This window comes from Tasmannia lanceolata, unplaced genomic scaffold, assembly GCF_043159265.1.
Source record: "Tasmannia lanceolata isolate RefF3 unplaced genomic scaffold, GAP_Taslan_0.1 ptg000037l, whole genome shotgun sequence".
In the NCBI taxonomy this organism is placed as follows: Eukaryota; Viridiplantae; Streptophyta; class Magnoliopsida; order Canellales; family Winteraceae; genus Tasmannia; species Tasmannia lanceolata.
In genome coordinates this window covers 32137394-32165105 of record NW_027518714.1, presented here as the reverse complement: position 1 = coordinate 32165105, position 27712 = coordinate 32137394, and the positions used below count along the sequence as shown (strand labels likewise).

At 37.7% G+C, this 27712-nt stretch overlaps 1 protein-coding gene across 1 annotated transcript; it reads left to right on the top strand.

The window, feature by feature from the left end:
* The first annotated feature begins 758 nt into the window (after positions 1-758).
* LOC143861161 (protein ROOT INITIATION DEFECTIVE 3-like) lies at positions 759-27712 on the top strand. Its single transcript, XM_077372089.1, has 8 exons — positions 759-1029; positions 13186-13299; positions 13998-14131; positions 14280-14433; positions 15344-15546; positions 24898-25025; positions 26471-26700; positions 27301-27712. The coding sequence occupies exons 1-8, from the start codon at positions 793-795 to the stop codon at positions 27526-27528; spliced, it is 1428 nt and encodes a 475-aa protein (XP_077228204.1). The 5' UTR covers positions 759-792; the 3' UTR covers positions 27529-27712.

The window sequence follows — 27712 nt, the reverse complement described above, 5'->3', positions numbered from 1 at the left end:
TAATTCATAAGTACACTAGAGGGGCTGGCCTAGGGAAAGATGGTGGGGGAACATATCATTTCGCCTTTTTTGTCCCTTGAATGTCAACCGTTCATTACAAACAGGTCTTTGATTTGACGGTCCATGTTCAAGAAAATAACATATTGGTGGTACAAATGGATGATTGGCAAGGCCTATCAAATAGATGGTTCCGATCAACCAGGTAACTACTTCCCCCCGCGATTCAGTCACCATCATCCTGCGCGAGTTACAGTAGCAAGCAAATGGTTCAGATTAACCGGCATAAGACATATTGCATGCTGATAGCGTGCGCCGGGTGACAAGGTGAGCAGAGCAGCTTTGTCTTTTTCCCGAATATATCATGATACCTTTTTTCATAACGCTAGCATGCAGTGTCTTAATCCCGCTTTTAGCCTGTTGAATTTTAGAAACGGGCGGTGTTAAATTCACCCTCTTCTATTAGAATATTCACCCCACTACTTTTCAAAATGGACTGTACAGCCCACACGATCCAAACCGTCCATTTGATGGACCACAATGTAAATAGGTTTTGCCCCCAAAAAATCATTTTCATAGGATGATCGTAACCCCAAATGTACGGTTTGGATCATCCTATGGTGTGGGCCGTACAGTCCATTTTGAAAAGTAGGGGGTGAATATTGTAATAGAAGGGGGCGAATTTATTACTGCCCTTTAGAAATTCAAGCAAAAGACCAGGGGCAATTTATAAACCTTCATTAAATAAGCACTGTAGAGAAGTGAGAAGAGAAGTGGCATTTTTTGTGAGAGGTTATGGTGGAAACTCATGGCAGAGGCAGAGAGGCCTTGGTTGTTTGCTCTGATAAGAACATGAGTGCTGGGATTTCTATGTGGGATTTGGAGTCGGGAGATAATCTGCTTCACATACCCACTTGTGCTTCTCCTCCTCATGGCTTAATCTGCTTGAGAAATCAGTTTCTTGTAGCCTCTCAGGTACACAAGCATCGATCCTTTGGAGGAGGTGCCATCTTCATTTGGCCTTTGAATAAGGTAATGTACCCATTTCATTTTCTCCATTTTCTCCCTTGTTCTTACTAAAGGTTTTTTTAAGTTCTGCTTTGTTTTATGATTAGCCCATAGTCTGTAGATATCATCTGATAACAGATATTTTGAATGGTTGATTCCTCTTCACTCTTTTTTTAATTAATATTTATCGTTCTAATTATGGGTTGTTTGGAAATTGTTAGCAGACAATGTTGTGTGTTTGAATTGTGATTGGTTTGGATAGCACTATTAATGATTATAGTAGCTATTTGATTTGATACCTCTTTTTATGGGTTCCTGAATTTGGTTTTGTGAATTTCAATTGATGAAGTGGGTTGTGGAACTGTTTTGGGTTGTGGGTGTTTTTAATAGAAGTTTATGTATCCGGCCACTTGCTTCTATACCATCTAATCTACATTTTGTTTGTCTTTCGGTTTTTGATAGATGATCAGCATGGTTGGAATGCTACGGAATTATGATTTCCTTTGTTTTTTTAGTGATTCATGTCTATTTGATTTGTTTCTAAAATTTTGTTTTCCTAATTTTTGGTCTCCACTGTTACATACATTCTTCTAAATGTGCAAAAAATCCGTGTCGGACACATCTTGGATTCCAATACTTCAAGATTCTCTAAGCCACTTCTAGGTCTCTTTTGTCTGTTGTTTGTGAATACAACTACCACAACTTTACAATTGCCATATGTTTTGAGTTTTTTTTTTAAAGGAACCTTATGTTTTGAGTTTTACGCATCCTGATGGTGAGTTTCTTAAATGGAAATAAAATATTATATCTACCTAACCTATTAAAATATTCAATACATTACTTGTTATAACCATATTATTATGTAAAAAAATTGAAAATTGATCAAAATATTTTGGTGAATCCATGAATCCTTCTTTTTGAGCTTTGCCGAATCCGACACTCGATACCCATGTTAGGTTCCGACACTTGTATCCGTACTTATGCTACATAGGTTCTTTCCGTGCTTGCTTGTAGACAATTGGCTGTAGACTTTTTTCTTATTCTGTAAATATCATTATTTGCATTTTAGTATAATTCTTTTTACTATTTCCGGTTCTTTTGTCTTATGTTCGTTTGGGGTCCTTAATTTTGGATTGTTATGAGACAGATTGGGCTGGTAGCATTTTTCTAGAAAATTAATAGCTTTGGTTGGTAATTCATCCATCTCCCTTTGGTTGCACCAAAAATTGGGAAAATCAAAGTAAATGTTTTCCTTTTCCGAACATTGTCTGGTTGCCATTTTCTATTAACATGAAACTCCTTGTGGACTGTGAATTTTTCAAATGCAATCCTGGACTTGCCCGCCAAATCAAGAGGAAAAGGAAAGTAAAGAAATGGGAATCTCCATTCCTTTCCTTCTTCTTGATGCAGTCCAAAAACCTTGAACTACCTTGTTGCGTAGCAGCAGAAGTAAGATACACAAGATGAAGAAGAAAATGGCCCTTCGATCATGTCGTAGAGAATTTATAATACTTTGATCACCATTGAAGGAGATGGGATTTACTTTGATCCCATAATAGACATATGCCATATCCGTAAAAAGCCCAAAGCTTCCTCAAATCACATCCAAATCATGTGATCATTGGCTCGTTAGATAGGGAATTAAAAAAAAACTTTCTAATGATACAAAAATCAAGTTAAACCAACTAGATTTGATGCCTAAAACGTAAGCTACAAATAAGATGACAAAAAAAAGAAGTTGAAGAATAAGGGACTTGTTTCACGCCGCACGTTCTGGATTGTTTTTGTCGCTAACATACTCCCATGGTTCAAAAAACTCGTCCTTGAGTTTTGAATTATCGAAGAACATTCATCAACTTAAACTCTTGAGGATCAAATCACTTTGCATAATTCTGAAGACGAAAATATAATCTGTCTTTATCTTGAACCAGCTTGAATTAATAAGTATCTTTTGTAGGCTTCAATGTATGATCTAACAAAAATAGATCGGTATCAATTGATGAAGAAATCGACCTCATATTCCTACATCTACCCGTCAGTTTAATCTCCATGCTGTAGATCTAATTTCTTTAAGTTCTTCATTCATGATTTCATAGGGCACATTAATCATCGCTTCAAGTGATTTGCTGATCACTTTATCACCATCAAAAGCCAGTGATTCATCATATAAACTTTTAGCAAAGATTAAATATACATCATTTGAATGATAATCATATATTGGTGGTGACTCCCAATTTATGATTTTTTGCTCTAAATAATAATAAAATGATCTCAAGTATGGTGTTTCCTCCCGGTCTTGGCATTCTGTAGCTCTCCTTTGAAGCGATCGAAGGTACTTTGTAGCCATTATGAATCCATGCAAAGGTCACCACCAAACTTCTTCTTCAACAAGGAAAGAATCTGCTCTGTTACCAATTGATGCAGTCCAAAAAACCAGAAGGTTCCTCGTAAAGTAGCAGAGGCAAAGTAGAAAAAATAAAGAAGAAAAGAACCCTTTGATCACCGTTGTAGGGAATTGATGTAGAACCGGGAAGAGAAATATAAGAAGGGGAGAAAAGAAAGAAGAAGAGAAGAGAAGGAGAATAATAGACGAAGAATAGAGAAAAAGAAGAGAACTAGAAATAGAAGAAGAGAAGAATTAGAGGGGAGAAAATCTGTATTCCAATCAATTAATCATTAAAAACTAAAAATCCCTAATTCATGAGGCCTATATATAGACAAATAAATTCCATGGAAAATAAAGTCACTAAAACTAAAACACATGGAAATAAAATCCTAGAAAATAAAAATATGGATATAAGAATCCTAATGGGCAAATATGCCCCTTATTGGCCTACAATTTGTGTCATTCTCCCTTGCTTGAAAAGAACTCGCCCTCGAGTTCTAATCTGCTTGGATCAAATATGTAGACGACCCACTGAAGTAGTAAGAGTCGTAATCCGTCGGAGGCACTCCTAATGTCTAATGCTTGTGACAACCGTGAGAGTTGCCTGATATACCGGCAGAGCGATAGGAAAGAAATCGCCCATGCAAAATCATATGAACACAAGCTACTCTGGAGAGGTAAACTGGCTGGGAAGATAGCAACACACTCCTCCTAGATCGGTGGGATCGGCTTGATAGCTATGGGCAGTAGCAATCCATGGTCGTACTCTAAAAGATCAACATCCAACGGTATCTCATCAGGCTCAATGAAATCAGCAACAAAGTCATTTGTTAGAACCGTATCTGGCTCAGTGCTATCAGGCTGAAAATCCTCAGATGATCATCATGTGTACTGAAATCCTATGTCTCAACCTCCATAATCATCTCGATCGGAACATCAACCGTAGAATCAATCCTGTACTCATGGACTAAAATGGAATCTGCATCCTCAAAACTGCTTATGCTCTGCATGCTTTGGCAATGCCTCATCACTGCTGGACTCTCTGGCACTATATCTTCCATCTCTGATTATGTATTTGCCATCATGGACTTTGTATCTGTTATAATCTCGGGCTCAACAACTATAATAGTCCCATCCATAACGTCAGTTGGATCATCATGCGGCTCCTTAATAGTGTTAGCAAATTCCTTCTCGTCATCGTTGGAACTAATATCATTAATAGGTGGGGGGAGAGGAAATAGCTAAGCAGCTCTGCAAACCCCACTCACGTATGCGACGCTCTGGAAATGCGGCTTCTCATTCACGGCGGGTTGCGGCTTCTCTTTTACGCCAAGCGGCTTCTTCACACATTAATCTTTGTTTATACATTGCTCGCTCACGTATTATCCTCTGTTGATACTAATATGCATAAATTCTCAGGAACTCATAACGAACCTCTTCCCATAGACGGAATGGTGGCTTACCCAAGTCATTGCACTCTAGCACGGAGAATCTCCATTTCGACCTAGCGTCGCTGTATAATGTATCCTTGACTCGACGAATGGTTATTTGATGATCATAACTATAGTACTTATGGTATGCATCAAGTTCCTTGATTCATTCTTGAAGCACATCCTCTAAATCATCATAGGGATAGTAGTAGTCATCATAACTATAGAAATATGGACCCCGTGGTGCAAAAAACTATCGACACTCGTATCCATCAAAATATAGAATAACTGGTGAAGTCCTTGGGATTGGTGTCAAAAAATAAAATCAACTGTCTGATTTGTATGTCATATCGAAAGAAACACAATGCTTTTCGCGGATCATAAATCAGACTCCCAGGTGGCCTGGAAACAAAACAATCCAACAGTCCAGTATACTGCTGTTGGCGTTAGAAAGTCGCTGCCTTGTCGATCAGATATCGGGAAGGCATTGATCGAAAGATGGAACTCAACCGACGGCTGAGATGTCTCCTGAAACTGTGTTGATAGTCATTGTATACTATTGAAATATAGATGGATGAACTTTGCTTGCATAGTGGAACAACTTCCGTGTAGAAGTTGCGCATAGATTTCGAGCGTAAATAGTGCTGATAAAGAGAGGGAAACTAGAGAGATAAAATGTAGGGAAAGGTGAGAGAAGTAATGGTGGGGAAAGTGCAATCAGATATAAGAAAAAAAATCAGATGGTAAAAGTGGGAGAAAACGAGGGAACTGAAATTATAGAGGGAGAAAGAGAGAGAAAAGCGATAGAGGTAAGGTGAGAGTGTAGAGAGAGTGTGAGATGTAAGAGAGAGAGAGAGAGAGAGAGAGAGAGAGAGAGAGAGAGAGAAGCAACTAGTTTTTTTTCAAAGCAGGAGCAAGAGATTTGATTGAATCTATTACTACATCAATAATAAAAGGGCGGGGGAGGCGGGGTGGCTATGCAGAGTTAGGGGGGCACGTATGTGACCAAGTAAAGAAAAAAAAAGACAAAAAACGGAAGGGGGGGTGGGAATATAACCCTTTTTTGTTTTTCTCACTCACTCACCTTCTGTCATGTGAAACTGTAATGCTCTGTTTGGTTTCCAAAGGTGGGAAGATTAGCGGCATTTCAAACGCCGCTGATCTTCCCGACACCTCCCCAAAGCATGTTTGGTTGCCCAAACTCTTTTTAGCACCGGCAACTTCCAGACATCATTTTTAGCTTTTTTCCTATGTGGTGACAATATTTCCCCCTCTAATCTTCTCCCCATCTTTCTCCATTTTTGTGGTGAAATCCCAAAGGGCAACAACCGAGAGAGGGGTGAATTGGTGTTTTCAAAATTTTCTATTTGAAAAGCTAGGGCAAGTGAGATTAGCCTGATTAGTTCTAACCCTTGTTCAAGTTATATTCAAAATAGAAGGTTAAGATATTACCAACACCACAAGAGAGAGGGAGTAAGGAGACCACACATTGATTTATAGTGGTTAGGTCACAACTTGACCTACTCCACTACCCAAGTACTTGGCCTTTCCTTGGGATTTTCTCCACTATGATGAGACTCATTGACGCCGTCTCACAAAGCGTATACAACATTCACCACCTCAACAAGGGGACACACCCTTGTATTACAAATCCACCTCCAAGGACGTTCTTCTCCATTGCACTCCGGCCTTGAAGCAAGAAACTCCTCTTTACAATTTCAAAAACAAATGAAAGAAGGATAAAGGAAAATAAAACACACTCAAGCCTCTTGTAGGCGTATACAACTCTCAAAGCTCACAAACCTCCCAATGATTGAAACTAAAAGCTTAGGGAGAACCTCTTGGCTAGAAATGAACGCAAGTTTGAATGCTCAAGAGATTTTGAAGAAGAATCCTTTTGATTTCAAAGAGTAAAGCTTTAGGGTTTGATAAAATGCTCAACAGGTGAAATGAGGTTTCTCTACATGTTTAAATACCCATAGTTGATTTAGAAACCCTCAATGGCGAAACCGTAATAAAACTGGGTAGGTGGGATAGTTGCACCTACCACTGACAAGTTCAAACGGCTCTTTCGCCGAACCGGCGCAGTCGACCAAGCCACCGCGGTCACCCACCCTTATCGGGCGCCTCTTTTTTATTTTTAAAATTTTTATTGCCGCAGTCGACCGGGGTCACCGCGGTCACCCTCCGAGCGCTACCTGTTTGAAAAATATTTTGGCTCGAAAACAATATCGCGGTCGACCGAGGGGTTAGCGGTCGTCCGCGGAGACCAACCTGGATGATTTCTCAAAATTGAGAAATCATCCCGCGGTCATTTTGAGAAATCATCCCGCGGTCGACCGAGTTGGCACGGTCTACCGGCCCGATAAATTTCGAGATGCCCTGCCATGTAGCATCCCGCGGTCGACCGGCCCTGCTTGAAAAACTTATTTTAAAATATTTATGAGAGGGACTTAGGGCCTTGGTCTTTGGGCTTTAAACATGTGTTTTCGAATACATTAATACACTTAGAAAAATAGTTTTAAATATGATTTGAAATCATCAAAACATGCAAACATTAAATGCCAAGAAGACTCCTATGCATTCTAAACATATGAACCTTGAGTCTTCTTGATCTTCAATCTTCTTGGGTGCTTGCATGAATCTTCCTTTGTCTTGAGATAGTCTTTGAACATGTTCTTGTGCTAGTGGTTCCCTTGTTTATTCAATACACCATATGGCTTGAAAGTTAACCACCAATACTTGACTTTCTCCAAGACTAGCCCTTGTTCTTCTAGCTTCAAATGTTGACTTGAGTAAAACCTGTCTAAAACACAACATTAGAGAAGCCATTACCAAACTACCATCAATTTGGGTTTGTTGATCATCAAAACAAGAGTGGGATGTACCCTTGGGCTTACATTCTCCCCCTTTTTGATGATGACAAACCTAAATTGATTAAGAGGTTGGAGGCTCCCCCTTAATAAAACATTTATGCAAATTTTGCCTCCCCCATAATATATGCTTATCATAAATATGATTATTAAGTATTTATGTAATTATTTAGAGCATATAACAATGAGCACAAGATAAGCATAGGTAGAGCTAACATGGTGACTTAGGGAAATCATATGCATGGAGTACAAAAATGGAATGAGAGAGCATAGATGCATACATAATCAATTTACCCTTCTTCTCCCCCTTTCGTCACATCAATTTACCCTTTTTTTTTAAAAACCTTTTTCTCCCCCTGTTTTTGTAGAATACATGCGTAAGTAATTATAGTACTAATTAAGCAAATAGACATGTTCATGGTCTTGATGAGGCAATAAGCCAATTGATTAGATGTTTTAATTAGAAAAATGAGTGTACACTCTCCATCTTACAAAGTAAGAGGACTAAGAGTACAAATTGAGTAGATTTTTAAAATTAAATTAACATCATGACCATGCACTCCATTACACACAACCATTAAGTATATAGAATATATGTATATGCATGCATAGTTTAAAATTATTTTACCTGTTGAAGTGACCACATATTCAAACCACTTCTAAGATCACAAAATCTCTCTTCGCTTAAAGGTTTGGTGAATATGTCAGCAAGTTGAGCATCGGTGTGAATATACTCAATTGATATGTCACCTTTTTTTTAATGATCTCTAAGAAAATGATGCATTATTTCTATATGCTTTGTCCTAGAGTGTTGAATAGGGTTCTTGGTTAGATTGATCGCACTTGTATTGTCACAATGAATTGGAACACAATCAAATTTGAGACTATAGTCTTCTAAGGTGTTCGTCATCCAAAGGACTTGTGCGCAACAAGCTTCTGCCGCAATATATTCGGCCTCCGTAGTAGATAAGGCGACTGAATTTTGCTTCTTACTAAACCAAGATACAAGGGATCTACCAAGAAACTGACAAGGGCCGAGATCATCTTTGCTTAGTTTGGTGGATTTACTCATAGGAGTAGGCTTTGTTGGAGAGCTATCCATCCCAAATTTTTTAAGCAATTCTCTTATGTATTTTTCTTGATTAATGAATATGCCATTTTTCAATTGACGAATTTGCAGACCTAGGAAATATTTGAGTTCTCCCATCATGCTCATTTCAAATTCATCTTACATGTATTGAGCAAACTCTTTACACATACTCTCATTTGTTGATCCAAATATGGTATCATCAACATATACTTGTATAATGAGTATGTCATTTCCTTGACGTTTGATGAAAAGGGTTTTATCAACCTTACCCATATCAAAGCCCTTGTTTAATAAGAATGAACTAAGCCTATAATACCAGGCTCTAGGAGCTTGCTTTAATCCATACAAGGCTTTGTCCAGTTTATAGACATGGTTAGGAAATTTGAAATCTTCAAATCCGAGAGGTTGTTCAACATAAACTTCCTCTATTATGTATCCATTTAGGAATGCACTCTTGACATCCATTTGATATAGCTTGAATCATCTATGGCAAGCAAATGCAAGAAGCATCGTAATGGCTTCTAACCGGGCTACGGGTGCAAAGATTTCATCATAATCGATTCATTCTTCTTTATTGTAACCTTGGGCTACCAATCGAGCTTTGTTCCTTTGAATTTTTCCTTGTTCATCCAACTTATTTCTATAGACCCATCTAGTGCCAATCACGGGATGGTCTCTAGGTCTAGGAACTAATTTCCAAATTTTGTTTCTTTCGAATTGATTTAGTTCCTCTTGCATGGCAATAATTCAAAAATCATCTTTCTCCGCCTCATCTATACTCTTAGGCTCTATATGTGACAAAAATGCAGCAAACTCACACACATTTCTATAATGGGACCTAGTTTTGACTCCTTTAGAGGTATCACCGATGATTTAGGTAATTTGGTGACCGGATAGAATATGTTTCCCTTTCCCTTGATCATCAACCTCTTTAGGAGGACTTTCTAACTCAAATACATTAATACACTTAGAAAAATAGTTTTAAATATGATTTGAAAACATCAAAACATGCAAACATTAAATGCCAAGAAGACTCCTATGCATTCTAAACATATGAACCTTGAGTCTTCTTGATCTTCAATCTTCTTGGGTGCTTGCATGAGTCTTCCTTTGTCTTGAGATAGTCTTTGAACATGTTCTTGTGCTAGTGGTTCCCTTGTTTCTTCAATACACCATATGGCTTGAAGGTTAACCACCAATACTTGACTTTCTCCAAGACTAGCCCTTGTTCTTCTAGCTTCAAGTGTTGACTTGAGTAAAATCTGTCTAAAACACAACACTAGAGAAGCCATTAGCAAACTACCATCAATTTAGGTTGTTGATCATCAAAACAAGAGTGGGATGTACCCTTGGGCTTACAGGTGGAATATGGGGAGAAGATTAGGAGAAGATTCTTGTCTTATTATCTTTTCTCTCCTTATCTCTCTTCCCTTTCTCTCTCTTCAACCCTCTATTTTGGTAATGACACCCGTACATCTTCTGCTAATCTTCTCATGGATTGCCGTGCAACCAAACACTACTTACCACTCTTCCTCTAAACTTCTCCCCATCTTCCATGCTTGTCTAATTCCCTTTGACTTCTTCTTCTCCTAATCTCGCAGCCAACTTCAAGCAACCAAACAGAGCATAAGTGAAAAATAGGGGGATTCTAAGGAAAAAGTGGGAAGTTCTCTAGAAAAGATAACAATTCCTTTATTTATAACCTTGCAAAAAAGGAAATCGATTTCCTCCTTCCTAATGAAACCAGTGAGTGGAGGAGGAGAAGGTGCTGGAAAAAGAAATGATGGAGTGGCAACGATGGCGTGGGACACGGAGACATGGGTGCGGCTCACGGCGGCGGTGCAGGTCGGGTTAGGTTTTTTTTTTTTTAAGGGGTTTGTGGATAACAGAAAGAAGGTGAGGTTTTAGGCTAGGGTTTCAAGAGTTTAGGGTTAGGGTTTTAGGAAAAAAGATATGGCTTTTGGGTTAGGTTAGGGTATCGGGTTTAGAGTTACGGTTTGAGAAGAGGGTTATGGTTAATACAGAGGATTTAGGCTGAGAGTTGATGTGGTGAGATGAGGGGATGTGATGATTTTGGGGTTCGGGTAGCAGATTTTGGGAGAATTTCAGGTTAGGCATAGGGCTAGGATCATAGAAGCGCCAAGCGGGTGTGGGGGCGCGTGCGGGGAAGCGTAGGGATCTAGAAGAGTCTAAGGTTGGGATCGTCATGGGAGCGTTAATGTAATATTTTCATCATGTCTTTCAAAATTCAAGTACATCCAAAAATAGTAATTTCTAACTATCTCATATAAATCTTTCCAAATTTAAGTACATCAAAAAGTAGTAATTTCTAACCTTCTTCATTTTCATGCCCTCTTTCCTCATGCCTTCTGAAGATTCCTCTGTGCTTGCTCCAATGAAGTTTTGAGCAGTTGGAAGAGTTTGATTCAAGTAAGTTGGTGATGGTGGTACTAATGGAGTAATAGCAGCAGATTGGGAGCGTCATGGGAGCGGTTTCCCAAATCAAAACCATAGTAATGTTCTTTTTGGAGGGGATCGTTCAGTTCGGTCCCTCACCCGAGGGACCTCACCTCACTTCTGTTTTAGAGGTTTAGGTTACAGTTGTTGAAATCCGTAAAAAGGTGGGGGTGGCACCAATTGAGGAGAAGATGAGAGAGCACCACTTAAGATGGTTTGGGAATATCCAACGTAGGCCTTTGGATGCTCCAGTGAGAAGTGACTCGTAATAGAAGAAGAGGAGAGAACAGAAGGAGAAGAATAGATGAAGAATAGGGGAAGAAGAGATGAGGGAAGAAGAGAACTATAAATAGAAGAAGAGAAGAATTAGAGGGGAGAAAATCTGTATTCCATTCAATTAATCATCAAAAACTAAAAATCCCTAATACATGAAGCCTATATATAGGCAAATAAATTCGATGGTAAAATCACTAAAACTAAAACACATGAAAATAAAATCCTAGAAAATTAAAACATGGAAATAAGAATACTAATGGGCAAATATGCCTCTTACTGACTACAATCTGCATCAGGAATACAATACTTCGATCACCATAGAAGGGGATGATATTTGCTTCGATCCTGCCGAAGTCGACCTGAAAATACTCAAAAGTTCTCAAAGAACACGAAAGCCTGAAGGCAAATTTTCATTCATTCAATCCAAAGAAAGAATCGGCTCTAATACCAACTGGAGAAGTCCAAAAACCTAGAAGTACCTTGTTGCGTAGTAGCAGAGGCAACATAGACAAGATAAAGAAGAGAATGGCCCTTCAATCATAGTCACAAGGAATATAATACTTCGATCACCATCAAAGGGGATGAGATTTACTTCGATCCCGTAATAGACATGTACCATATCTATAAAATCCTATAAGTTCCTTAAATCACATCCAAATCACGTGATCTGTGGCTCGTTAGATAGAGAATCAGAGAACTTTTCTAATGATACCAAAACCGACAAGATTTGATGCCTAAAACGTAAGATGATTAAAAGAGAAGTTGAAGAGTAAGGGACATATTTCACACCACAAGTTCTTGATCATTTTTGTCCACATCACTTCTATATTATGTACATCCAAATGGAACCCTAGTTATTCTTTTCTCTTCTTTTACATGTGGTTCCACCTAGACACTGTTGGTGGTGAGTACATACTAATTTTTATTTGTTCTTACAATTCAAGTTGATTTTCATGGCATTATGCTTTTCTTTTCGCTAGTAGATTAATATCCAAGGCTCCGAGCTTCCTTCTTTTGGTTGGAGTTGGGATATCCCTATGGTAAGCTGACGTTTTGATTGCATTATGAAGAAGGTGACATCCGTTTCCTTCTAGTTTGTTTTTAATTTTATATTCTTAATCGAGGATTATTTTTATGTGCTGGGTGTGAAGCTGTTTTTACAGCTTTTATGGGCAGGGATTGTCGATATTGTTACTGGATTCCCTCTGTGTTTTGTCTATATGAATTGTTTGTCAGTTCCATTCGGAAGTTATCTTACTACCTATCCACCTTCTATTAAGATGAGCATATCAGGACTTTTATTCGTTTGTTGTGGTTTTGCTCTTTTATTATTTTAAGCTCTCTATTCTGCTATTATGTCCCACCTTTCTACCATGAAAAAATCCAATGGGACAAAAAGGGAAAGTGAAACATAAAAGCTATTTTGCTGATGAATTATGTGTTCCCCTTTAAGAGTTATTGACTAATTAATGCTTGAAAAGAAATATAAAAGAAAGGCTCCGGGCATTTCTTATATCCCATATAATTTTGAAGTTGCTTCTTTTGCATTGCCCTCTTTTTTATTTTAGCTTCTAGAGTGAATTATTCCTATGAAAACTGAATAGAAACATCCACCATACAGTTGAATGATCCTCATTATTATTGAAATTGTCTTTCTTGCAAGTTCAGCCTCAAGCACTACACAGGAACTACCCAATAGAATCTATTGGGCCAATGTCCTGCACAAAGGATGGATTCTTTCTTGTCGGTGGAGCTCCTTCTGGGAATGTGTATGTTTGGGAGGTAAAGATGTTTTTCATCCTTTTTAGTTTTTTACATTATAACCGCATGCATATGCATACCCACAGATACAGTTAATTCTTGGCTTTTTCTGGTGCTAATCTTCATAGTTCCCCGTGGTCTGTACTCCATCTTTGCTGTTAATGGTGTTTCTTAGATTTTCCTCTTTCATTTGATTCAGCACATTGCCATGCTAGATTTATTTTAACTTCACTTGTGCTCTGTAGTAGCAAATCTTGCATATTTTATAGTAAGGTTCTTTCTCAGTACTTGGGCAATTTTCTGCAAGCTAATCTTAGATACCATATACCAAGCACTATAACTTCAGACATGTGTATGAAGTATCGTTTTACTGTGTTGTTACCCAGACTTATCCTATTAACCTCTAGGAATGCTTGTACACCATGCCTTTATTACCTTGGACATTGTGAATTCTGGAGTCATCAGATACAGCCTCTTTGCAAATCAGGGGTAAGGCTGCGTGCATCTAGCCCTCCCCAGACCCTGCAATGGCGGAAGCCTCGTACACTGGACCACCCTTTCTTTGGCATCTGTAGTCATCTCCAACGCATAGTGCTGGTTTACAATAAGATTTGGCTGGAAAGTATGGAGATATGCTTTATTTAAACAGAAGTTGTTCCAATGACAACCAATAGTGACTGGTTTCTTCTTAAGACATTAATAGTCTTTCTATTTTGTAGGTTTCAAGTGGAAAACTGCTTAAAAATTGGCATGCTCATCACAAATCATTGAGCTGTCTAGCACTTTCTGATGATTCCTCTCTTCTCATTTCTGGAGCTGAGGATGGTGTGATTTGTGTTTGGACCATGATCAGGTAAGGACAAAATATCCATCCTTAATATGGAATATGGATATTTTATGCTTATCAAGGTCTGTTGAATTCTTAATACAAAAGCAATTGGACTCTTTTATTATGATATGTCTTTTATTATGATATGTTGCTCTGATCAATCCAATGGAAGTGTGCTAGAGAAGTCAGATTCTCAACCAAGTGGAAGCTTCACTCCTTTTCATTCTTGGTCAGAGCATGAATCCTCTATAACTGGTTTGTTATCAACATCTGGAGGTGGGTCCAGTTCAATGCTGATATCGAGCTCCTTGGATGGCACTTGCAAGGTCAACTGGAAATGTCCTATATTTTAAACATTTTCTAATTTTTATTGATTGACTGGTTCAGAATGCAATCATGAATACCACCTAACTTATTGGTTTCAGGTATTCTTTTTCTGTCATCCTGAATATGAACGAGGCTATAAATAATTACAGAAGGTTTAATCACTGATACCTTGTTTATGGTTAAAGTAGACTTGAACCTTAGTAGTAGCAATGCGCGTGTCTTCTGAACCCTTTTGACTTTTTCAGTTTTATACTGTTTGCAGTTTTTCTCACTTCGAAATCTACATATTCAAAGTTTCTTCAACAAAGTTTAACAAATAAGTTAATATCTACACATGTTTGCTCTTTTAAATAAATATATACATATGCTTGTAGGACTTCCACTCGGTCATCTCTTACTGCTTTCACTTAATGCAACTTAGGTTAAAACTACATTCTTTTTAAAAAAAAAGAAAGGAGTTAAAAAGTGCAATCATTAGTTAAAAAAACAGTTGTTTGGGAACTATAGTTGGCTCAAGCTACATGTTGGTGCTCTTAGTTTATTCTTAACTTCAGGCTTAAATTTGTAGTTACAAAACTTAAATGTGGATGTATGGTGCTTGAGGAGGAAATCTAATTTACCTATTTAGTCTATCCAAATTCAATTTATGTTTAGCATTACAGTTTGTAGTTAAAATGCTTAAATGAGGACGTATTACCAAATTCAACTTATGTTTAGCAGCAAAAGAAAAAGTTCTACATGCCATTTTAGATGTTTCCAACGAATTACAAAGATAGTTATTGGGTGAACATGTGTTCTTTGTTTATGTCTCTTTCCCTTATAGTCATCTGAGAATTTGCATCAAGGAGCAAAATTTCTTCTGCATTTAGCCAATATTTTTTTCTTCCAACCGATTCAGTTTTTTTATAGGTTTGGGACTTGATTATAGGAAGGTTTCTCCAAACTCATTCATTCTCATTAGCCGTAACTGCAATTGTTCTTGATCCTGGGGAGCAGCAGTTGTTTTCAGGAAGTTCTGATGGAAGAATATTTATTAATGCACTCGATATAGGACTACAAGAAAGTCCTCCCATTGTTTCAGAGGATCAATCGACAGTACTAAGAGGACACAAGTAATGTATGCTATTGTTTTTTTTTCTTTCTAACGAGTGAAAGTTTCAATTATATTAAAGGATTAGAGATTTTAAATTCTAGTCTAAAAATAAAAACAGCTTCCTGGACAATGCATGTTATAATTTATGGATTCAAATTTGTTGAAAGACTTAAAGACTAAGCACACATTATGACAATTAATATTTCTTGAACAGGATAATCAGAATATGAGCATCAAATTGACATGAACAATTTTTTGAATCGTCTAAATGTAGATTGAAAAATCACAATGAAAGTTAATTGTTCTTACAAATCTTACCATCTATTTTATGTGTAAAGCCTTTGTCCATGTGTGTAATGACCCGCTCCACTAAGGGTTGGGAAAATTAATAACTTTAATTAAATCTTGGCCATCGATCCTTCGATCAAAGATTAACAGTCTAGAGTTGTTAATTGGAGCCTTTCGGGCCGTTGGATCGATTATCGGATCCCTCGGACCATCGATCAAGCTAGAATGGATGACATATTACGTCATTTAAGTATCGATCCCCCTTGATCTTCAAGAAATCAAGAGATTGGGGAAAATCGACCGCTCATAGTGTATTCCCATGATTTTATTTATAGCTCACTTTTGGGACATCAAATCTTGTATGTTCGATGTGATTTAGGCTCGGTTAGATGGGTTTTTCAATTATGTATTAGACGGGCCCAAGATTTTGCGATTTGGATGCAATTTGATGAAGTTATGGATTTTCTCCGTTAAGGTGGGGCCTTATGACAGGATTTGTCCTACTAGGGCATATATTTTTAAAAAATTTTTAAATCTTAGTTTCTTTATTTTATTTACTAAACATAGGATTAAATACCTACACAACTTGGACTCTTGCTGTTAGTGAAAGAATTTGAATAGGGAACAACTTAACACACAAATCAAAGTGGGTATTAAAAACCCAAATCGTGGGTTTTCAAACCCACTTGCGCACGCCCAAGAAGAGCAAACCGAGAGAGAGAGAGAGAGAGAGAGAGAGAGAGAGAGAGAGAGAGAGAGAGAGAGAGAAAAGAAAAGAAAGAAAGTAGAAGAAAAGAAGAATAAAAGAAAAAGAAATGAAGAAGAAAAGAAAAAGAGGGCTATGTTTTTTTCATCAATTCAATTTTTGGCCTTCGAGTAACTGCCTGAAAAATCCGTTTTTCCTATTTCTTGCTCGAATTGGATGTTTTTGCTTTTATTTGTTCTTGGTTGTCCAAACTAGGGTTCTAGTGGTAGTTCCTTGTTGATTTTTGCTTTCTTTTGGATCAAGAAAAGAGTTTTTTATTCTCTTTTTAGGGTTTTTAATGTAGAAATCATGTTTTTCTTATGTGAACTATCATTAGATCTACTTTAACGTGTTGAAGGGTTTGTTTACAGATGTTTCAATCCATACGTGTGATTTAAAGAGGGTTTTATTATTGTTTTCTCACAAAATCAGCACACAGTAAGGGCTGTTTTTTTATGATTTCATTGAGTACTTGTCGTATAGATTATGTATGATGTTTTTCAATGAAAGATATGATACCTAGGTGTGTTGTATATAGTTTCATGATTGTTTTTCAGCAAAATCAGCACAAAAACAATGTATTTATGGGCTATTTTGTAAAGATCCCACTATATATGAATTATATGACTTATATAAGCTGTCGTATGTGATGTTTGTGTGTGTGTGTGTGTGTGTGTGTGTGTGTGTGTGTGTGTGTATAATTAAGCCCTAAAGGGGCTGATTTTCGAAAAATCAGCATGTACGAGTGTTTTTATGGGCTGTTTTATGTAGACCTTTTTATATACTAGGTATATAATGCATGTATTTTGTTTTTCATAGAAGATATAGTATGTATTAATAATATAGAAGCCCTTAAGGGCTGATTTTCATTAAATTCAGCACCTAAAAAGGTTAAATAATTATTTTATTTTGGTTTTCAAAAGGAAATCAGATTTATTATTAATAATAGAATGTGTTATAACAATTGCTTTAAGAAAAATAAACACTTAGGTTTAAGTTGAAGCCTCTATGAGTTTTAGAAATAAATTTGGCATAAATACGAATGGTGTTTCTTTTAAGAGGTTTATGTGTAGAGATAGTTTAGAATAGAGTTAATAAGTTGAAACTAATAGATTAAGACGAACAAGTTTAGTAGAAAAGAATTGAACATTTGAACGAATGGTAACACGCTTGATTTGTAAATTATATAGAATTACTTTCTGACTGATACATAGAGCTTTCATCTCGATCTTCATCCAAAATCCAAGGCAACTGATAGTGACTTTCATAATAATGGTTTCAAGAATGATTTTGTCATTATAATCTCATTTCGTAGATAGAACTCTTAGCCTTCTATTTGATTATCTCTTACTATTGTTAAATTGATGGTTTGTGTTCTATCTTAAATAAACTGTTGAAAAATATTATGGCCAAGGAAATTGCTAACCATGACAGGTGGAAGTAAAAACCCCTCATAACAGACATGGAAGATGTACGTATAAATTCATGATGCATCTACAATTTAGGATGTGGGAGAGAGGCAGGGAGCCAACCTTGGACGAGATTTCAAAAGCCACCCCGAGGAAAGCGTACGACATTGGGCTGGTGATGCATTCAGGTGGACCTGGTAGACAGGATGACCGAAGAAATCCTACCTAGGCTGCACCCAAATATGGGTGGGGGTCTACATGGTCAACATCAACGGCCGGCATATAAATGCCATGAAATGAGGATTAAAAGAGAAAAAAATGAATGAGAGGGGGTTTGAAATGCCGTGTGGTCTTAGGGTAATCTCATGCATTCATCTTTGCACTTTTAGTTTCTATTTCTATTTCTACTTCCAGTTCTGTTTCTACCTATTTTAATGAATAGTCATGTGGGACCCTCAAGGCGACAGCGGGATGAGACCCCGCCACCTCAATCTCCACAGGAGATGGAGAGCTCTGTGTGGCTCTCGAATGTCGCCCTCACAGTATGAGTAATGGCGTGCGATACCACTTAATTTGGAGTGAAGACCCAAAACCAAGACGTACCTAAATAAATGTTCCCACATAAATCCAAGGATCTGATGGGAAACTAATGACTAGAGTCGCCATCCAGGATGAAGGCCTGGAACCCATAAATGAACTCTATGAATATGGATAAAGGAAGTCCCAACAGGAAGGGTTCGTGCCTGGTTACGATTGGGGAAGGTGTTAGGCACCCCACTTGCCCAAGAAACTCGGTCTCTAATGCCATTTTTATTAGTTTTAAAGAATTTTGGACGAAAAGGTAAAATGGGAACAAGCATCCCCGAGAAGACGACCTATCTACAACATACATAGCTCCGGGATGAGCAATCACATCCACAAAAGAAAAGAAAAACCATCCACAACCTAGGGAGGATTGATATCAGTTCCACCCAATATTGGAAGAAACACTAGAGTCCGTCGTCTCCCCCTTTCAAATATACAGACCTTATGTACAAAATAAATGATCTTCACATCTCTGATGAGGAGGCGGGAAAGATTAGTGCATCTCCATTGTCATGTGACCCTGATACTTGTCTCCACTACGGCCTAGCAAATATCATCTAAGAATGCAGTAAACAATCACATGCTACAGATATAATAAGCAGATATTAGCAGATAATGATAAAGAAGAATCAAATAATGCTACAGCTAAGCATGCGAGCCACCTTAATCTGTATTTCTTTTCTTTTCAATGAATTCTGGTAGGGGTCCTGCCTAACCCCAGCTTGCCCATCAAAAAAAAAGAAGCATGTGAGTGAGCATGTGATCAGAGTAAGAAAGAGATAGATAATGCTACAGCTAAGCATGAATAATCATGTGATCAAAATAAGAAAGCAATAACCAGTAGCATGCAAATGAATAAGCAAGTATAAGCATGTGATCTAAGCAAAGCTATGCTAAATATGTCAATATACAAATGAAAGAATCAATGAGCAAAAGAAAAGGGGGTTAGGCTTGATAGGCTAGAGAGGGCAATCATCATTACCTATAGCCTGTGTCCAATTAAACCAACTCACATTAGAGTGTTGATTTCGTAGTGCCGTCGACAACCGCGTTTTCTTCCTTGTTATTGGTTGAAAACTGTTTTTTCCTTAGGTTTTCGAAAACCATTTTATTAATTTTGAAAGCAAGGTTTTGAAAAAGGTTTTGTTTAAAAAGGTTTTGTGAAAGGTTTGACTGGACTTGGGTGAACCGAAGCTGCCTACGTACCTTGTGGAAAGGGATCAAGCCAACATAGTTCGGAAACAGCTTTTCCAAATACGTTCTCAGTGTTTTTTAAGTTGTTTTGAGATTTTTAGCATTTTTTAGTGTTTTTGTAGTTTTAAGTATTTTCACCCTTTTAGCTAAAGGGAACCTATAAGACTGACATCCGTGATACACTACTTGGCGAAAGGTCGATACTAAGGACAGAATCCCTAAAGCTAAAGGGAATCCCAAAATGAATGAATAAGAGTCCCTATACGATGCTAAGATCCTAAGAAATGAATAGACAGAATCTAATAAGATTAATGCAGTCTCTAAAGAAAGGGAGAGATAATGGAAGGCTTCGAGTATCCTCATCATCGCCCTAACCTAGGGGCAGATACCTAGACAGCTTCCTAAACTAGGGAACATAATCCTAAATTTGAGGACAGACTCCTAAACTAAAGGACCGACTCCTAAGCTAATGGACAGACTCCTAGACTATATGACAGATTCCTAAGCTAATGGACAGACTCCTAGACTATAGGACAGAGTCCTAGGCTATAGGACTGATTCCTAGGTTACAGGACTGATTCCTAGAATATAGGACTGACTCTCAGTTATCGGACTGATTCCTAGACTATAGAACTGACTCCTAGGTTATTAGATAGTATCCTAAAGGATGACTCTAAAAAGAGTTGCTAATGAGGCTAAGTCTCCTAGAAGAGGAATAGATAACTAGAGTGGGCTCCAAGTAGCTTTATCATTGCCCCTAGCAATGATAGAATGAATAAGGAATAAACTATAAGACTTAGCTAGTCTCTAGGGAAGGAAGGGAAAAGAGACTAGGATGGGCTCCAAGTGACCTTATCATTGCCCTTGCAATGATAGAAAAGAAGTATCTATAAGACTAAACAAGTCTCTAGTAAGGAAGAGAACTATAGGGAGTAAATGACTAATGACACTAAGTTAGTCTCGAAAAGAACAAAGGAGAAAAGAGGAATAGAGTGCTATTGAGACTAGGTCAGTCTTCTAAGGGTGGGCTCCAGGTATCCCTATCACAGCCCTGCAATGATAGATAGATAAGCTAAAAGGCTAAATTAGTCTCTAATGAGTAAGGGGAATAAATCATAGGGGGTATTCTATTAATGAGACTAGGCAAGTCTCCTAAGGATGGGCTCCAGGTATCCCTATCACAGCCCTTGCAATGATAGGATAAGGAATAAACTAAAGACCTAGTCAGTCTATAACTATTGACAAGGGAAGAGACTATAGGGGGTGTACTGCTAGTGAGACTAAGTTAGTATCGAAGGGTAAAGAAGGGGAGAAAAAATTGCTAATGAGACTAAACAAGTCTCCTAAGGGTGAGACAATAGGGGTGGGTTCCAAGTATTCCAGGTATCCCGTATCCCTATCACAAACCCTGCAATGAATAGGAGAATCTTAAGTTAAAGGGCTACAGGACAGAATCCTAGACTATAGGATAAAATCCTAAACTATAAAACAAAACACTAAACTATAAGTCAACTACCTAGGCTAATAGACAATATCCTAAAAGATTACCTTAAAAGTAAGAAATGACGTGCTAATACAATACAGTACAAAATTTTGGGAAAGATAAACAACTTAAACTATCAAAATATAACCAAAACCTTAAACCAAACTATACCATTACATCATTTGAATATCCTAAAGCTAGAATTATCTTAACATCCTATTATAGTTAAGTAACTATCAAACATCCAAATGAAGTCTCCATTTATCTACGAACTTCTCATGAATCCTACTTTATGAGCTTTATCTTGCATTTAAATCTTCAAGCAGATTACAGTCCTATTTAGAAATGGTTCAAGCTATATAACTAACTTTAACAAGTTTCTTGTTATCTAAATGATGGGGACCATCATCAGTGTTAAAGAGTCTCTTTTTTTATTCTAACCATGGGGACCATCATTTGCTTCATTTATGGTGTTGTGAGTTCATAGGGGTATTTCTATCTTTTTCTTCTTAAAGAAATTTTAGTCGGTTCTGAAACAAATTATGTGGGGATAGAGAGTTAAGTCATTACATGGCATTTTTCTTTTCTTTTCAATTCACTTAAACCACATAAGTGAATTTGAATAAAGGATGGGGCCCCAAGAGTTTAGGGTTTTTGAGAGAATTATCTAGAGTTTTTGATAGAATTATCTAGAGTTTAGTGATTTCCCCAAGAGGGCCCACATGTCTTGAGTTTTAACTTTTAGGAAGTGTCTACAAGTTAGACTAAAGGTCTATATAAATGATGTAAAGTCTTAGGGCTACAACATGTTTGGTATAACTAATGAAGAAAACACTCTTCTACATAACTCTTGGATAAGTGATTCTCCAACTGATCTAAGTATGATGACCTGACCCTTTCATCTTCTAAAGGTACAATCTAAGCTTTTTTCCTTATTCTCTTCTTGATGGAAACTAGAAATTTCATATGGAACTCTATTTCGAAGATAGAAAAGTTGGTCTGGAAGCCATTAAAAAAAGGTATGGAATATTACTTTTACTCCAAGCGCCCCAAGGGATCTAATTATCAACTATGATCATAATTCTAGCCATCGTATTGATTAATATCAATCATCAGGCATTGTGAACTTCTTTGCTTATTTATTTCGAATTTTAAAGTTTACTTGGATATTTAGGTTTTACCATAATCATCTTAAAGATAAGATTGAACGAATATAATCTTAAATATGAATATCGGATTGAGTTAATCTCGACCATCAAAATTAGGGATTAAAATGATCTCCAGATCCAACGGTTAGATTGGGTAATTTTACTGTGAATCGTTGTGATTAACCTCTATAGACACCCCATTTTGTAGAGGCCGTACTAATGATAGGTTGTCGTGAGGACGATTCCTATGATGAATCCCGAAGCTTCTCTGGTCTTTCTCTCGATCTTTCTCTAGTTTCCAGAATGAAAAAGATTTCCTTAAAACGAATTTCTTTCAAAGTTAAACTGAAACCCGTCTTCACACGGCACCCGCCTTTTACGGCACCCGCCTTTTACGGCACCACCAAAAAGACCGTTTTCTACACGGCACTGAACCAAAATTAACTTTTGAAGCAAAAAATGCTTCCCTGGAACTGAGAATCACTCTCGGAAACAAAGAATCAATTTCGGGAATAAAAAAACTGTTTTTTAGAATCCCCTCCTTACCCACCTGTGATTTTCTGAAATCGCAAGCTGTGATTGGAAATTGGAGTCTGTGATGAAAAATCCCAACCTGCAATTCTGGCTTGCAAATAACTGTGATTTGGGCGGCCAACCTGACATTTTGTCAGAGGGAAATCGCAACTTGGAAAATTAAAAACCATATATGAATCATCTGGATTTTGATTTTCAGCTTTTTCTTTTCCTAGAAATCAGTTTCCTTCAAAATTTCTAGTTTTCTTTTATTTTCTTTTGAAAAGAGAGAAAGAAGAGAGAAATACTAGAGAAGCTTTTGGAATTTCCCAAGAAACTGATATACTGTCATACCTGACTACCCAGTTTCTCCCGAAATTCCTTACAAACCCCAGGCGTTGGCACTCTGCCTAAAATCTGAGGACTCAGAGCGACATCACACTATAGCGAGCTCTAGAACGCTGGCACTCTGCCGAAATTCTAAGAGCAACACCATTTTCTTGCTAGGTATATTTACCAGCTTCCTGTATTTCATTTACAAAACTCGTAAGTGGGTAGCAAAGGTGAGGATCCTACGGCCCCAAACCTTATAGTCCAAATCCCCTCATTTTACTGATAGGATTCCTTTCTTTCTCCTTATCTCACCACTCCATCTCAGACCCTTTCATAGGTGATGAGAGATAGACAAGAGAGCTTTGTGCTCCTAAGGTGTTAAAGAGTTGAAACCCTTTTTCTTTACTTTCAGTCATTTCTTTTCTGTCATTTACTTTCCGCTCTATCGAGATCGAGGGTGGCTATAAAACTTGGGAATTATCCTAAGTCCCAGGGCACATAGCAAAGTCTCTCTTTCTGGTACAGTAGAGGATCGACCCACTCTCTTCCTTTTTCAAATTTTCTTTATTTCTTTCTCTTTAACACCCAACCAGGGAATAAGCTTAATCGTAACAAGGGCTTAAAACTAATTTTGCTAAGTTTTCTCCAAACCGCCGAGTCAAGTCAAAGAGACCGGGTTTACCCGGGCGTGGGGGTACCTAATACCATCCCCGAATGTAACCATATCCCTTTCCCAGATTCTTGTCGAGACCATGCCTGAAAACAGTTCTAGGCCCTAACCTAGATGATAACTTTGGTCACTGCCTTTCTTATAAAGTTCAAATATTTATCCCTAGTTCATCAGAAATGCAGGCATGGGTTCTAGGCCCTAACCTAGATGGCGACTCTGAGAATTTCTTTTCTGTGAAATTCAGATCTTTATCCCAAGTTCAGCAAATGAAGACATTTACAACTCCCCCCCGCCCCGACCAAAAGAAACAAAAAAGGACAAAAACCCCAAGCGAACACCCCCCGATGTGTGGGGAGGTGCGGAGAGGCGCGATGGCGCGCTCCCTTAGATTCGGGATCCACAACCTCCCATTTCAAAAAAAATGTTGTGATTAACCTAGATATGAGATATAAGGGCAAATTAATAGTTAGATCTGATTTTATTAATGAAAAGTTGCTAAAATCCTAGACCAGCTAGATTAGAGTCCCTTTGTAGCAAATATCTTTCTTCTAGTTCTGCATCAGCTTCGTATTAGAGGTACAAGCACTAGGATTAGATATTAGTTTTACAAGAATTAGTTTTCTTACTCCCTAGGTTTTACTGCCACTGTTTGCACATCTCCCCCCCCTCTCTCTCTATGTTTAAAAAACTCTACAAACCGCATCCAAATGAGGCCTCTGTGGGTCTTCATGAACTTATCATAAATCCTGCTTTATTTTATGAGTATACGTTTCTTTGTAATCATCAAGAAGATCGAAGTCCTAACTTTGGAATGTGTTGTCTCTAAATTTCTTAGTATTTTTTTTTGTATACATTATAATAATTGTTCCTAGCAAATTTCATCTTGAGCTTTTCTTTGCAACTGCCAGCACTTTTTTTTTTACGTAAGTAGGTATAATTGCACGCACGCATGCGCGCGCACACAGTACGATACTGAAATAATACATCCTCTGGACTATACAGGGGACCTATCACTGCTTTGTCATTCAGTTTAAGTGGATTGTGGCTGATCTCTGCATCCGAGGATTGCACTGCGTGTCTTTGGGCTGTATCGAGTTGGCAGATTGCTCGGAGATTCGACCATAGGAAGGGTAATTCAGATCTGTTTGTGTCAATTGTTGTTTTACATCATACTACCATATCTTCTTATACTAGAAAAAAGGCATAACTTGCACTAACCGAAGAGAAAAAAATTGGATAGGACATAATGACAAAGTACACTAGAAATGAAAAACGAAATGGAGGTTTATGCTTATCAATAAGATTGACTATGCTACGATGACAGTTGGGATTGGTTTGATCATAATGATCAACCTTGGGTTCCACATGGCACACATTTGGGTGATTGGGAACATTGTTATGATGGGCCATCATGAGGCAAGCACTAATTGTTAGCCTTGGGTCCCACATGGGAATCATGTGGTTGATGGTACCATTGATATGGTGTGTCATAATGGGGCTACCACATGGTGTTAGCCCCATGCATGGCAATTGGCTAATCCACTAGATCAATTCTAACAATCATTAATATTAAGCATCTCTTGATAGAATCCTAAAAGTTGTCATTTGATCAAGGGGCTAGGACTTTAGATCATGGTTGGATCAGTGGTGATGAAGCAGATTCATGGTAGACAACCAGATCAATGGTCCAGATCACACACATGTAGGCACTGTTCAAAAACTCCGTGAGTCAACCATCGGCTTGCTATAGTCGACTCAATTTTACCCTGGCCAAGTATTCATTGAAGATGTAGTTTTGCCCAAGTTTTTCCCTACCAAGTTAATGCAAAACTTCTTTGATGTGCCTGAATGAAAAGTTGACCGCAGCTAACATTCACTTGCTCAAGTTGGCTCCTTTTATACCTTGGCCAAGTTCTCATTTGAGTCCTAATTTTTAAACATTGCATGTAGGGTTGATTATTAGGATTTTCCTATTAGGATAGCCTTTTTATAATTAATAAATATATAACTGAAACACACTTGTGTTAGGGAAAATATCTTTCAAGTCGTAAAACAGAAACTGTGGCACACGAGACCAAACGTTGCTCATTTTTTTAGAAGTCACAGAACTACCTCACCTCAAAAGTACTCAAGTAGTATTTATTTTGATTAGAAAATCTCTCAAGAGAACTAGTTAAAGAAAATTGGTGTCTAATGTTCTCTTCTAATTTAGTTTTAAGTAAAATTTTCTTAAATATGCTTGCACCGTAAGCAACTATTCGTTGTTATTGTAGATAACTTTCAATGGAGGGGGATTGAGCCTCTAGCTCAATGGTCAAGGCTTTGTTCATCCAACTAGAGCTCAGAGGTTCAATCCCAACTTACCTACCAAAAGAAACTTTCAATGGAGGAAAATATCAACTGCAACAACATAAATTGTGCTATGGTCTTTAAATTGCTCTTCATGGCCTTTCCATTGATGGAGTTTTCCTAATATGTCTTAGTATGATAATCCTATTATATGGATGTATTTTAACCGTTGACTACTTTGGACACTTCTCACATTGTAATGTAAATTCCTACGTTTTGTACACAGGACGTATAACAAATCTCATGGTGATACCACAATCATCATTTTCCGCAGCAGAAAGCCATAAAAGTTCCCATCAGCTCCGTGTTTCTTTGTTGGACAAGGCTTCTCAGTTGACAAACGCATATGAGGGAACAACCACTCTTCTACCCACATACTGCTCACTGGAAGATCCTGTGTTCTCTTCCTGTTTCCGAAGCTCTGATTTGCTGAACCAACAGATTCTTGATCTCGAGGTGGGTTTAAATGCTATAGCCCAAATTAATCAACCTTCTGATTTAAATTTTCCAGTAATGATCAAAATCCCGGAAATGACCTGGAAATTAGTCTTCCACTTCCCAGTCTGAGTTATTCAAGTAAATTAAAAACTGATTTTGTTAAAGCCCACTTGTATTGATCATAAACTCGGGTGGGATTTTATAAAATGAAACTTCGGACTCCTGAGACCAGCCAAACTGAGTTGAATTTGCCGAGTTCCAAGTCTATCAATGAGTTTTTTAAATTTGAATATTGTAAAGAAGTCAACAAGTAACACATGGTTGCCAAGGTAAAAGTGGTTTTTTTTTTTTTTTGACAGTCAATTTTGGAAGATGACTCCAAGTCAAGGTTTCAACCTTGCTGTACTCATCTTTGGTTCAAGAACTCTTTCTCAACGTTTTATTCCAATACTAATGGCTTGCCAATCGGAAAATTGGAAAAAAAAAGAAAAAAAACGAATACTTGCTTGCTTTTATTCAAGAATATATGCAATGCAAGCCTGATAGTCTATGTTTTTTTTTAGTTAATTTGTGTGACATGAATGGTGTAATGATGGGTGCTTTTCTTAACATTGGCAGCAAGGAAGAACACCTGAGGCAATACAAATGAAGGCGGAGACTAGTGTGGAGAATCGGTTGTGGGCAATGAGCATGACGAAGCACATGACGGTCATGAACAAACACTTGCGATCTCGGTTGTTAGATCTAATGCAACATAGGTTATTACTGGATTCTGAGCTCACTGTAGAAAGGAGAAAAAAAGCAAAGGTTGACAATCAGGAGGCCCCGCCCAAGTCCCCAGCTTGACAAAACACTGCTACTTATTTGTTCAGAGGTCATTACACACTCTTCCGCAGCCTACTTTATCGAATATTTGTATGGGTTTCCTTCTAAACCATGCAAGAAATAGCATGTCAGTGATATGGAATTTGAATGATTAAATGGGAACTCAAAGGAATCATGGACCATTTGGTTTGGATAGTTAACAGAA